The sequence below is a fragment of the Triturus cristatus genome, chromosome 11 (assembly GCF_964204655.1).
Source record: "Triturus cristatus chromosome 11, aTriCri1.1, whole genome shotgun sequence".
Taxonomy (NCBI): Eukaryota; Metazoa; Chordata; class Amphibia; order Caudata; family Salamandridae; genus Triturus; species Triturus cristatus.
Genome location: NC_140594.1, coordinates 646,233,776 through 646,248,720, shown reverse-complemented (window position 1 = coordinate 646,248,720; position 14,945 = coordinate 646,233,776). Strand labels below are relative to the sequence as shown.

At 48.6% G+C, this 14,945-nt stretch overlaps 1 protein-coding gene across 4 annotated transcripts in view; it reads left to right on the top strand.

Annotated features, from left to right (window-relative positions):
• Positions 1 to 14,945, top strand: part of HDLBP (high density lipoprotein binding protein) — a 933,925-nt gene that overhangs the window by 248,297 nt on the left and 670,683 nt on the right. For all 4 annotated transcript variants that reach the window (XM_085634158.1, XM_085634156.1, XM_085634157.1 and 1 more), the window contains exon 9: positions 2,971 to 3,078. In XM_085634158.1, coding sequence (XP_085490284.1) covers positions 2,971 to 3,078 — 108 coding nt within the window. The remainder of the gene's footprint in view (positions 1 to 2,970; positions 3,079 to 14,945) is intronic.

The window sequence follows — 14,945 nt, the reverse complement described above, 5'->3', positions numbered from 1 at the left end:
TCTTACACGATCTACTTTGGGCCCTGGGGCCTGCACCTGTTTTTGGTGGCTTCTCTCTGTATGCCCCAGGAGGCCTCTGGCTCAGTTTCCGAGTCCGCGATGCCAGTCACGCAGGCATCGCCCCAGGGCCCTCAGCCTGCTATGTAAACATGGAGCGCTCATCAGGGGCCACACATCGCTCCGTCCTTAGCAACCACCTCTCAGCATCTTCGGGGACGCAGGCAAGGTTGCTGACAAGGCGGCGGTCCCACGAGGCTTTTCCTCTTGCTGGGTCTTTGGCCTGCACCAGGTCTTGCTGTGCAGAAGGCAATCTTAGGATGTATCATACTCTGCATCAAAATCTGCTATGCATTGGCTAAGAAGCAACCCTCTAAGGGTTTGGGTACTCATTCCACCAGAACTAAAGCTGCAACCACTGCGTTAGCTCACTGAGTTCTAGTCCTTGACATCTGCCAGGTAGCAGCATTGGCTTTCCTGCACACATTTACCAAACACTGTCTGGACAGTCCGGTCCGTAGGGATGGGCACTTTGTCTGTTCGGTCCTGGAGTACTTCATCTTGTGAAAGTGGACTGCAGGCCTACCTGCGAGAGGTATCGCTTGGGTATCTATACTAAGGTAAGGAATCTGCGGCTAGAAGTGTCACATAAACAAGTGAAATACTTATTGTAGTGCCTTATGTACCGACCCGCCCATCCTCCCCTCACTGTGAACAGATTTCTAGGGACAGTACTTTCCCCTTTCAGGGCACTGGTTTTCCATACCAGTGTTCAATGTACTTTGTGGCTCTGCACTTCTGGTGTGGAAAGTTGCAATAACAACTTGTCAGTGCACATATGTGGTGCTTATATAGTCCCTGCGAGCGTCTCTTCCGGCTTGGACGACGCCAACAACACCACACGTAGCCCAATGACTCAATCCACCGGTGTACAGGGGTACTCCCAACAATATTCCAGATCTAGTCTGACACCTGGGGCTAGCTCAAGTTAAAGAATCTGCAGCTAGATGGTCTGTACCAGATAAGGCTTTACCGAAGGTAAGTAACTTGTCATTCACTTCATGTCATGCTTTGCAAATCTACAAACTGCTTCTGAGTGCTCTATACCCAAATTGTTAATAGATAAGTATGCATCTAATGTATTGCAATGAAGGAACATTTCTTTATGCCTCTGAATTTTACATTTTTTCTTTACAAAACAGGGACAAGTCTTTTACCACGACAAGTTTTGCTTGCAGGAATGTAATCTGTATCCCCTTATGTTGGGCATTAGCTCCCACTTACTAAATTTAAATGATAATCACTTCCAGATTTATGCAGTACATTAGTATGTTTTAACCTGGCTATGTTTACTAAACCTTAGTATGTGGACATTTAGGTCTACTTGAGAAGCCGCACAATGGCACATATTAAGGAAAAGGTTTACAACTTTTATTGCATGCTGTTTTCAACAGAGGCTGGAGTACTGCTTTGTAGTGTATGCTCTACTGTTCTTTTGAGAGAAGATTTCTGTTCTATAAAGTCATTTAGCATAAAAAGGTTTTCCACCATATATTTACATGCAACTTTCACAACTACTGATGGAGAAGAAGAAATTCGTATCGTTCCAAAGCTATGCCTATCAAATCACATTGGTAACAAGCCATTTGTTTCATAATTCTGTCGAATATTGTTTGTCTGCATGACAGAGGACTGCTGTACATAATTATTCACTGCATTTGAAACGGGGAATGAGACCAGTAGACATTTTGGTGTATAGTTGTTGCATCTCACCATCTTAGTGTGGTGAACAAACCGTTCAATTTCCTGCCAGGAGTTCAGTTCAGGTATGCCCACTACCAATGTATTCAGAATCTAGGATCTCCAGAGTCACAAGTGCGAAAACAGTCTAATAGTTTACTGAATTGGTATTTTAAAGTGTAGTTGGTTTTAAATTAAACCTGTACCATAGCAGGTTTTGTTATGCCGTGTGGTGGGCCATGCCATCCAAATCTGCCAGGAGAAGATTTGCAAAACATGGAGATTTTTATGAATGTTTTATATAGCATGTGCATATATGACAAATTCATTACAGTGAAGTAACTTTAACTCTAGTAGTCTATTTGCTGTTTTCTCTGATAGATTCAAAAGTAACACACCCAACTTTGCTATGAATGTAAAGAGATTTAAACATATACATTGAATGAAGTGACCCGATTAGGGCCACCTGGGTCACCACTGACCACCTCTCAGTCTTCAATGGCAAATGAAGAGTCAAAGAAAACAGAGAATATACACAGATAATCATTTATTGTGCAAGCTCAGAGCGGGGCCCCGTCTGCAGTCTTGAGTGTTAGAGGCAACTGAGAAACTGTAAGCATAAAGATACATTATATGCATTGCATGGTCAACTAATCAAACTCACCATCGAATTTTCCAAACTGATGTGGATGAACAGCGTAAAGACAGAAAAAAACTTCTACTCTCGTATCTTGCACAACCCAGAACATTTTCAAGGCCGTTCCACCCTGCTCTGCAAATAAATTGCCAGACAGGTGGGAGAGGGCCTTTACCTAGAGAGAAAGTTATGCACTGGCACTAACAGTTTGTTGCAGAAACAAAACTTAGCAAGAAGCATTTCTCAGAATCGAGCAGGATTAGTTTTGAATAGCAGGAAAATAGCATCTAAAGGAAAATGGCGTAGGTAATGCTAACTTATACATGGCATTAAAAGGTATCGGCGAGCATAATCTAACAACTTATTGCAATTTTGTCACAGCCAAAGAAGTGGTCTCACATTTTTTTGACTACATTACTACTAAGATGTTATTCATGTTCAGAGGTACATGGTTGACCGCTAATAACTCGGGACAAAACCTTTAAAAACATTTGCACCATCTGAATTTAGAAGTGATGTCAGGCTGCATACACATTGTGACCGGAGTAAATAGTTAAATGTTAATTTTCTAAATTAATTTTACTTCTTTCTTTCAGGCCAACAGTTTCATCGTCTCATCTGTTTCTGCCCCATCATGGCTTCATCGTTTCATAATTGGCAAAAAAGGGCAGAACTTGGCAAAAATCACTCAGCAGATACCAAAGGTATGTGTGGGACTTTGACATTGCTTGGATAGTAGTGGTAATTGCTGTATGTCTCCCTTAAGGTACAGTTCATAAGAATATAGTGTTAGCAGGATATGTAGCTGTAGATATACATGCTATGCATACTCCTGCCATCTAGTGTTGACTTTGGAAGTATGCCAGTTTTTGTTCGAAGAAGTTTTTTGATTCATGAGGCGTAGTGGCTCTCCCTTAGTTGGCAAAGCGCATAGTCTCCAGGGTTAGATTGTTTTATTCTACTTTTGGGATTGGATGTGCTTCACTGGGTCTTTAAACCAACACTTTGTGGAGACATTTATTGGAGCTTCTCGAGTTTTCTGCTCCCAGTAACCCTCAACAATCCTTTGGTGCGCCTACGTTTTGCAGTGTGAATGTTTCCTGGATTCGCATGCTGTGCATTATTCTGCCATCTGGAACTCTCCTCTTACATAGTAGTCTCTATTCCTTAGTCAAGCCTCTCCTGATGTCAGACGTTCTCCCTGGAATTCTCTGTCCATGGTGGCAATCTTCATAATCTTTTTTCGTGCTTTTGGGTTTGAAAGTATCGCTGAAGCTCTCCATTTAAACCAAAGGAAGAAAAGAAATATACCGGGGAAGTTCATTTCCATAGCAAAAGGAAGTGAGCCTCACATAGAGATTCTGCTGACGTCCAATGACAATCACTAAAGTAGATGGAACATGTGTTGAGTGGAGGGCACAGACTGGGCGGACACTGAGCAGACTCCTCTGTGTGAGATGGAGAACACATCTTTCTGTTTTTGCTTGAAGTACCCTCAAGTTTGCCTAGAGTTACAACCACCAGATGGGCAAACTCTGCCTGCCAAGAGACATCAAATCTGACACCTGTGAAGTGTGAGAAAGTGCCGTCTTTCTTGCATCGTATGCCCCCCCTTTTTGCTTAATTGCTGAATGTACTTTGACTGAGTGTGCCCTGGACTCCTGCCAATCAGGTGCCCAGGGCAGATGTTCCTTCCCTAAAACCCAAATTGGCAAACCCTGGTCACATGTCAGCCCCTGATAAATGGTACCCAGGGCCTTGTGACCAGGGAAGGCCTCTAAGGGCTGCATCACTTATTGTGCCACCCATAGAGGCCCTGTACCCTAACACAAACACACTGCACTTGCAGGCTGAGTGTCTGGGTACAAAAAAAAACCAAGAGTCGACATGGTCCACATCCCTGTGTGCCATGCCCACAACCTACACTGCCCTGGCATACATCAGCCACCCCTCTAGCTGGGTGCCCTCTGCCAGTGGTGTGGGCACAGATAATGAGCCCCGTGCCCCCACAGTACCCAGGTCCATTCCTGGGCGCTGTAAGTGCAGTGCTGCCATTTAGGAGTATATGGTGCTGACAGCTCGCCAAACACGAACTCCACAGCACCATAATGGCAACACTGAAGACTGAAGTTTGGTATCAAACTTCTCAGCACATTAAACCCGCACTGATGCCAGTGTGGATTTAATGTACAAAGCACTACCGAGGGCATCTTAGAGATGCCCCCTGAAACCTAACGTACAATCCACGTCTTGTCTGAGAAGCTGCCTAGGCTGCCACACAGCAGACATGTTGCTGGACCCCCGGGTGGAGACCCCCACTCTCCTGGGCCTGCAACAATGCACATCCTTGGCAAGGTGCTAGGTCTCCTCCCCCAGGATGGGCAGGGGGATAGCTTCAAAGGCATGCCGCCTTTGTGAGCTTCACCAGGCCACTTGCTGCCCCTACTCTGGTGGGAAGCCTGGCCGGCAACCCCAAATAAGGACAGGGGATGTGCCAGCCTGCCAACCCCACCCCTCAGGTGGGGGAGGCGAGGAAGCACATCTCCAGGCCCTCGCCATCTTGAAGATGGGAGGCCCTGCCCAATCAGGACTAGGCTACTGCCCCCCTTCCACAGGAGAGTGGCAGAATAGGGGGTGTAACCACCCCAGGACAGGGACCCATTGGTCCCTGCCCTTTACCTACCTGTAACGCCCCTAAATTTAGTATTTAGGGGCACCCTGAACCTTCCTCAGATTCCAGATTCCGAAAAACAAAGAGCAAGAAAAAAGAAGACCTGCCGTGCAGCTGCTAAGAAGAGGAAGACACCAACTGCTTTGGCCCCAGCCCTACCGGCCTGTCGACCCTCGAACCTGCTCTTGCTACATCCCGGCACCTCTTGTGGCCAGCGACCTCACAAACCCCGGAGGACCAGACTACCTTTTGTCTCTAAGCACCTGGGACTCCCATGAGCAGAGGCTCTGCTCAAAACCAGCTTCTAACCCCTGGCATCGGCCCGGAACCGCGAACCCTGCACACGCCAAGCCTGGCCTATGCTGGAGTGAACAAAGACCCCGAGGACGTCCCCCCGGCGACTGTGACCCCGAATCTAGCACCCAAGGACTCACCTCGATGCTCCAGACTATGCCTGCAGCCTCAGAACCAGGTACCCCCAACAACCGCGATCAACAGAGGGTAAGATTTCCCGACACCAAAAGGCACCCCGGCACCCTGCGGCCCCCTGTGCCCAACTCCTGGGTACCTACCTATCCTCCAACTACCCACCTTGCCTCTCGAAGTGGTGGTGGCACCTGAAGAATCTTCGTCCCCGAGCTTGCAGTCTTTTTTCAACCCGTTGAAATCCATTGAGCGCCCGAAGGCTCAAGAGCACCCTGCACCCAGCCGCCCGAGTGGCTCTGGCGGTGTAACCTCTGCACCTATCTACTTCCCCATTCGCCCTGAGCAAGTGAGCAGGAGCCCAGCTCCCACAGCCACGTGGCCTGCTAGTCAGCAGCCGCCAACCAAGGCCCCCCCCCTGCCTCCCATAGGATAACATTGGGCCTAACTCACTCTGCACCCGGCTGCCCCTGTGCCGCTGAGGGTGTAACAACTGTACCTACCTGACTTACCTGATAGCCGATAAACACATTTTCTCCATAGCGTAACATTGACTGGTTTCACTTGGAAATTCTTTTAAGTGTCGAGTTTTTAAACTTTAAAATCACTAAGAATCAGCCCAACAACAAACTAAAATACTCACCTGCTATTAGGAGATATCTCAGTGCTGGATATTGGTGCCCAGGACGGACCCAGAAAAATATTCACAACTGTACTTACCAATAACCCAATGTTCGAGGCATGTGAGCTGCAGATTATACACTGTGCATAGATCGCCATCTGGTGTTGGGCCCGGATGTTTGCAGTTTGTTTTTGTTCTTGGACAGTCTTTGGAAGTCACGAGTTCGGTGACTCCTCCTTCGGTCCGTACTGCGCATGGGCTTCGGCTCCATCCTCAGATTGTTTTTTTCCGCCATCGGGCTTGGATGTGATACTTTGTGCTCCGGCTTCGAACCCTTCCAGTTCGACCTTCGATGAAAAATCCTCGTCCATCGAGATTCTTCAGACGAAATCGGCTTCTTCATCTCTCTCTTCGGCACTTCCTCGATTCCAGGCAGCGGCCTTCGGGCCTATCTCGACTCCGGTCTCGGCCGATGGAAAGGACTCCCTTCAAGAAGTGCCGAAAAATGTGGGTCTAAATTTCCCCACACCGAACTCCATCAGGTGTGCAACCTCTGCCTCTCTCCCGAACACGAGGCCCGAGACTGCCCCGCCTGCAAGTCTTTTCGATCGAAAAAGACTATTCGAGATCGACTAGCTCGACGCACCATGGCGCACTCATCGACCTGATATCTTCGGAGAAGACACCGGAGCTTCGGGACAGCAGCCCACCGAACAGGAGGACGATGTCGTCAGCGCTTCCGAGGCCGACGACTCCGACGTGGAGGAGATCACACCGGCACAGAGGGTCGTGAGTACTCTACCCCCTCCCACTCCCGCGCCCATACCGAAAGAGACTCCGGTTACCCCTTTGCCTCCGGGCCTAGGGAAAACCAAGCATACCGCTTCCATCACCCCACCTTCGGGCCCGGTGAAAAAGCATCACAAGTCTCCTGGCGGCTCGGGCTCGAGCCAGCCTCCTAGTGGCGCCGAAAAACACCCTTCGGCACCGAAGAAAACCACACCAAGCTCCGTTCCGAAGCCATCGGTGTCGAAACCTGGCCTCTCGGTGCCGACCAAACATAAATTCCTCGGCACCGACGCTTCCGTGTCGAAGCCTGCCTCGGCGCCGAACAAAAAATCGGAGGCCCCGAGAAAGCATGGCGCGGATAAAAGAATGAAGCCGTCGGTTCCGAAAACATCGGCACCGATAGAGGAATCTGTGCCGGAGGAGCTTTTCACGCCAGATCCTCTTCAAAAGACTTTAACAAAGGATCCAAAGACTGGACATTTAACTTTGTCTTCCAAGAAAAGACATTTAGACAAGCCAACACCTCCTCCACCGCCAAAACGGAAGGACTTTGCCACATCCCCATTCAGAGTACCCTCTCCACCTCCTCCACTCCCTCCATCTCCGCCCCACCTTCTCCACCCTTGCCTCATCGCTCTCCAACCCCGTCTCCAGACCCTGATGACCAAGGGGATCCATACTATGATCCAACAGATGCCCCGCAGGACCCCACTCTTCTGGGAACACAGACCCATGGGAGGATTATCACAATCCAGATGTCCCAGATGTGTCTCCTGATGATCTTTATCCATCCCGGCCATCTCCACTAGAGGAGTCCCTGGGGTTCCACCACCTCTTACAACGGGCGGCACATTATCATGGGGTGGAGTTACACAGTGATCCAGTTGAGGAAGACTTCCTACTTGACACGTTTGACATAGCAGATAAATCCACCGCTATATTACCCATGCTTAAAGGGGTGACCAAACATGCGACAGAGGTTTTCAAAGACCCCGTCAGGGCTAGGGTCTTAAACCCCAGAATAGAAAAGAAATACAAGGCAGCCCCCACAGATCCTGCCTATATTAAAGGACCTGCGCCCCTAGACTCATTAGTGGTTTCCACAGCTAGGAAGCGCTCCAACTCTCAGTCATCTGGTGAGGCTCCACCACCCGATAAGGAGTCCAAGCTCTTAGATGCGTCAGGCAAACGCACTGCCTCGCAAGCTGCCAATATGTGGCGCATCTACGATGAGCTGGAGGCTCTCATGCAACATCTCCAAGAGAAATATAAAAATAAGGCTCATGAACTAATACAAGAAGGAAAGATTATTACTAACACCTCTATTAAATGTGCACTTGACGCAGCAGACACAGCTTCCAGGGCTATAAACACCAGTGTTCTGCTTCGCCGCCACGCCTGGCTCAGGATCTCAGGCTTTAAACCAGAGGTCCAAGCATCTATATTGAACCACCCTTTTGACCAACACATATTTGGCCCAAAAGTAGTCGAAGCCCTGGAAAAAATAAAGAAGGGTTCGAGGCATGTGGGCTGCTGAATTCATATCTGTGCATAGATCGCCGCCTAGTGTTGGGTCCGGATGATTGCACATTGTTGTCCTGGAAGAGTCTTCGAATATCACGAGATAGGTGGCTCCTCCCCTGGACTACAGTGCGCATGGGCATCCCCTCCATCCTCAGATTGTTTTTTTTCTGCCGTTGGGTTTGGATGTCCTATCTTAGCTCTTAGAGTAGTTAGGCCTCTACTCGTCGGTATTGTTTTCGTTCGGCGCCGAGTTATTTCATCGAAGTTAGCCATTTGCCCTTCGACGTCCAAGGCCCGAGCGGGATCGACGATGGAGCCAAAGACTTCAAATAGCCCCTTCAAGCGTTGCCCCCTGTGCAACGCGAAGTATGCTCGCTTCGACGTGCACCCGGTGTGCAACAAGTGCCTCTCCAACCCACGACGAAGCCACCTGTATGGCGTGTTCCAGGTTTCGCTCCAAGAAAACCCTTCGCATTCGTTGAGCAGCTCGGCTTGAGGCGCAGAAAGTGGTGCCGAACCCGGACAACATCTTCGGGACCGAAGATTAGGAGGTCGTGGACCTTGGAGCTTGGGGAGAGGTATCGGATACGGCGTCGGGAGCGCGAATCCGACTATGATGCGGAAGACTAACATATATTAAAACTAGAAGACAACGTCGTCGAACAGGTAGACGACGAAGGGGCCCTTGGGGCCGAAGAGGATGGCTCAGAAGATGAGCTAGGCCCACAGATCGGCACAGGGCCCACGGAGACACTTGATAAAGCGCAGGTCGCGGGATTGCCACAAGGCCTTACCCAAGACCATTCCTCTCGTTCTTCCGCCCCGCATAAAGGCCTGGCGTTGAACTATCATAAAGAGCCATCGGTATCAAACGCCATCACTCGATCAACGGGAATCGAAACTGAAGGCGACGGCACCGAAATAGAAAGGGAAAGTCTCATCGGCAACAAGGCCTCGAAGCCCTCGGAGCCGAAGACACAAAAGAAGGCGGTCGACGCCGACAAATGTCATGGGGACGTCGAGCCGAGGGCGACACCAAAGATCAAGGTCAAGGTTGCCGACCCGAAACTATCGGCGCCAAGGATCGTCCACTCCGAGATGGAGAGTGACCCTCAAGAGCCAACCCATTCCCGTCGTGTCCAGAAGACTACGTCGGGGACAGGGTTTGATGCCACAACAAAGAAGGCGTCGAGGGACCGTGTCCAATCCACACCCTCTCCCTTTGTAAAGCAGAAGGTGTCGGAGTCGTTAGCACGCATCCACGACAAAGCTTCCATGCCGGGCGCAACCATAGCCCCCCAGCCGAAGACGGTCAGCACGGTGCACATTGCGTCGACGCACATCAAGTTCGGGCTCCCGCCAGCGGTGCGACCGAAGATGTTCGACGCCAAGAAAGGTCTAACCCTGCAAGACGGTGTCGACTCAAACAAATGTCAATGCACCGACAAATTCAAATGGGACTGAAAACTGTGACAGTACCTCACGAACATGAGGATCCGAAGCAATTCATCGACGCCAACACTGGTAGACTTTCCATTTACAAGAGGAAAATAGTACCAAAGACACCAATGGAGCCATACAAGATTCCATTAAAGAGGAAAAAAGCCACATCACCAATTCTGGTGGAACATATTCAATATTGTGCCCCAGAACCTCAGTCATTCTCACCAACACACTCTGATATGGATGTTGGAGATACTGGTGATATGGAGGACACTTATCCTGTGGACACTGACACTGACCATCAAACCCAACCTTGGGTGGACAATACTGGTGCAGGGGACAATACTGCTCCAGACACACAGGCATATGTGGTGAAAACATCTCCTACAGAGGATACTGCTGCTTTTAATGCATTAATTGAAAGAGCTGCTAACAATCATGACGTACAGCTCCACACTGATCCTATTGAAGACGACTTTCTAATGGATACGTTCTCTACATCAGAAAGATCTGTTAAAACTCTGCCTATGCTAAAGGGGGTCCTCAAACAAGCCAATGACATTTTTAAGGAGACCACAAGGGCTAGGGTTCTCAACCCTCGAATTGAGAAGAAATATAGGCCAGCTCCTGTGGACCCTGCCTATATAAGAGGACAGTTGCCTTTGGACTCATTGGTGGTTTCCAATGCTCGGAAGAGAGCCAACTCACAGACCACGGGTGATGCTCTTCCCCCCGACAAAGAGTCTAAGGTCTTGGAGACATCTGGAAAGAGGGTTGCTGCCCAGGCAGCTAACCTCTGGAGAATTGCCAACACTCGGGCACTTCTGGCTCGATACGACAGGGCGCATTAGGATACCCTAGAAACACTACTACAGCACCTCCCAGATCAGTATAAGGAAGGAGCAGAGTCACTTATTCGAGAGGGGAAGCTTATTAGCAACGCTTCCATTAAGTGTGCTCTTGACGCAGCTGACACTGCAGCTAGGGCCATCAACACCAGCGTCATGCTACGAAGGCATGCTTGGTTGAGAATCTCAGGATTCAAACCTGAAATACAAACCACTATCCTCAATCAACCTGTCAACCCTGACTCCCTCTTTGGCCCTGAGGTTGACACCACCTTGGAAAAACTCAAAGATACGGAGACTGCAAAGTCTATGGGGGCTCTGCAATCACAGCAGTTTAGGAGTGGGTCTTTTCGTCGCTCTAGCACCAGAGGACCATCTAAGAACCAGAACTCCCAACAGTCGCAGTACACTAAAGGAGGTACACAGACCACCTATAATAAAAATAATAGAGGTGGATACCGTGGAAACAACGTCAAGGGCAGAGGCCGCGGAAACAACAGCTCCAGGTCCTCTGCCACCAACAAACAGTGACGCCTTGTCACTGCCCCCCGACCACGTAACACATGTTGGGGGGAGACTCCAAAAGTTCCTGCCGGTCTGGGAATCCATCACTACAGACAGGTGGGTGAGAGATATTATCCAGTACGGTTATTGTCTGGAGTTCACGTCCACTCCACCCAACATACCACCAAGACACCATCATATGTCCGCAGAGCACTTGCACTTATTCCAACAGGAAGTTCTCAGTCTGCTCCAAAAAGGAGCCATAGAACTCGTGCCTGCGAAAGACCACGGATCAGGGGTATACTCACTGTATTTCCTAATCCCCAAAAAGGATGGGTCTCTCAGACCCATACTAGATTTAAGACCTCTAAACAAGTATATTCTGTCAGAGCATTTCCACATGCTCACTCTGCAACAAGTGCTGCCGTTGCTCAGTCAGGGAGACTTTCTCGCAACACTAGATCTCAAGGATGCGTATTTCCATATACCCATACACCAGGGTCTTCAAAGTGTGGGGCGCGACCCCCAGGGGGGGCGTGAAGTGATGGAAAGGGGGTCGCGCATTCCCGGTCACACTTCTGCCCAGGCACAACAAGGGATTCAGCCCCCCTCCTCCCCTGTAGTATGTCTCGGCTCGAGCTGTTGTGGGCTCCGCTGGGCTGTCTGCAGTCTTATCTCCTGAGTTTTTCACAGGTCGTTAAGGACCATTTGCATGTTTACATACCTTTTGTAAAGTGGTTACTGAGGCTTAGTTTTTTTTTTAGTTTCAGTACCCCCTGGGCCCCAACTCTGCCTTTTCCTTACATTTGTATTTTACAGTTACTGCAGTAGTGTGAGAATGCATTTCATGAAAATAAATATAAAGTAGGGTTGCAAGAAGAAAAATGCCAGCCATTTGATGTTTAAAGAGCCTGCAAAGTCCTCCTCTTGACACTAAATGGGATTGTAAATAAAATCATATGCATTCATTCGTGTGACTTTTCTGTCTTTGTTCCCTTTAATTATCAGTCATGGATCATTGTGGCAGCACTAGAACACAATTAAAAGTGCTTTCTATTTATATTTGCTGTTCCAAGTACGCACAGATGAGTGCTGAAATATACAGCTTTAGGTGACTGCTTATTTTTGTACCGTCTGGGACATCAAAATAATGAGCAGGCAACCCTAACCATAGGACTGGAAGTGTGTTGCAGGATCAGCATATTTATTTCCTCCACCCTGTATCCCTGATTAATGTCATAATAGCAATAGTTTAACTTGCATCTTAAACCCTACGCTGCCGTCAATAATATGCTGAGTTACTTCAAGTGTTTGGGAATGCACCCTGCATTCAGAGAACTCACTTCTCATTCTCACACTTCACTTTCACGCTCACCCTGCACTCACAGCGATCGCAATGCACTCACACTGAGCACCATGCACTCACATCATTCACCCTCACACTGCACTCACAGTGATCACTCTGCAATCACAATGTACTTGCGTTTTTCACCCTGTACCTCAGCCTGCAGTCACACCACTCATCTGCACTCATGTGACACCTCATTCACCTGTCCCTTCACTGCTCAATTTGCAACTTGCTCAAACAAGCCCATCATTAACCATGCATTCATTCGTCCCACTCTGCACTTACATCCACACCCAAATTCATGGTCACCTCACTCACCCTGCAGTCACTCCTCTTTCCCTACTCTCACACTGTTGCATCACTCACCGTGCACTCACATGGGCACACTTCTCATCCGCAGAGTGCAGAGGGTTAATGTGCCTGCAACAAAGAACATGTACTATGCAGATCACAGAACTGTGAGTAAACGGAGTAGCACTATAAAAAAAAAAAAATGTTTGTTAGAAAGGTGCTACAGAGAGATGAGGTGCTTTGTTGGTGAGTGGTAGTGAGGGAATTTATGGAGAAGGAGGAAACTGGGATGGGGCACCAAAAAAGACTGTTGCGCAGTGTATGGCCAGCCCTGCCTGGGAGTGTAGGACCCCTCGCGAAGTTTGGGGTCTAGTCGCTCCCATGCTTCTGCTTAATACTATTTTTTACATTTGTAGTGTGCTGCTATTACCAAAAGGTGTCCTGGGCGAATAGCCATCTGCTGCCTGAAGGCAAATGAGAAACATACAGAAGGGGAAGGAGAACCAGCCAAATGGGGTGACCTACAGAGCATAGAGCCAGGATTTTATATCTTCCTAAAGGATAATAGTCTTGGTGGAGCGAAGCAAAGGAGGGTGGACATTCCATAACTGTGTGGCCTGCACCAAAACAGCAAGACAGACAATTCGTGCCTTCCTGAATTAGGGAACAATGAGCAGAGTGGCACAGGCCAAGAGGAGCATACGGGTCCAACCCGTGTGCTCGGTGAGGAGAGATGATAGGATGAGAAAGGACAGCAAGGGAGTGAGGGAATTTGATTGAAGAGGTCAGGGATGAGGAGAAATGTGAAGTGCCGAAGGGAAGTGCGGACATGCAAGAAGTGAGTGTGAGGGAAAGCTTAGGGCACAGAGGAGGGCTACTGTCAAATTGTGAGAAGATAGCTGAGAGATGATCTGTGACCTAAAAAGTAATTTGATGCGACATTGGTGAGGGACAGCAGCGATAGGGGAAGAGAGGGAGTACTGGGGTGGGTGCTGAGCAGTGATTAATTTGCAATTAAACATGTGCCAGGAACCTCACCAGTAGGCCACTAACTTTAACCACCCACCCATTGCCTTGCATGTGCGGCCAATGTCAATACCTATGCAACTACAAACCATAACACTGTACAAGTGTGACTATATCAAGCCCCAAAGCTATAAGAATGGCATGGATGTCAGGAGTTTATCGTTTTTAATGTATATTGAATTAATAAACAGCTGTTCTGCTCATCTCTAAATTACACAGACCGAGCCATCAAGTGGCATGTGGCAGACGGTCATATTGCCAGTGTGCACAATTAGGTGCCAGTGCGGAGCAACGGAAACCACCTGCTCAAATTAGGCACTGGTGCTGAGGTAACAGGGGAGAGGGACATTGGTTCAAGAAGGTGTGAAAAAACAAAGGATAGATGTGAAAGATGAACGGGGGACTGGAGAGGTGTAAGATACAAATAGACAACTATTTGAACGGAGAGACTTGAGATGAATGAGAAGTGCAGATGGGCACGGGAGGTGACAGGGCCAGAGAGGCCATGAGATAAATGCGAGAAACTGTTTGAGATGAGGGCAGTGAAAAGGCAGAATGGCAAGAGGTGATTATGGGTGAAGTGAGAAGTTGAATGGGGAGAGTTTAGAAGTGGTAAGAAGGGGTGAAAGAAAATGGCCTGCAAAGTGAGAGAGGGATCCAGGATTGGGAGAGGAGAGGAGAGAGGGATGGAAGGGAGGGGTGAGAGGAAAGTGGCATGGGTAAATTGCTTAGCTCTGCACAAGACCGCCAGGTTTTTAAGGGACCCCTGCTGCTCCCGGCCAGGGCCAGGTGAGCTTCTAATGTGGCAACACGTATTCCTGCGGAGTGGAAGGCCCATCACAAAGGTTGACTCGACATCTTTCTGATGTTAATTGCTGTATTTTGGTTATAAACTGGTACTGATGGGGTGAAATCTTTTCTCAGTGTTACTGTGTGCAAAAAAAAATCAAAATAATGAAGCAATTCTATCCCAAAATAACGCTGCATCAGATAACATTATTTAAATTTTCGTCCCACACAATTTAGTCAAGCCTGTCGTGTAATTTGGTCCTCACCTGCCTCGTAATTCCAGAAGCCCTGCC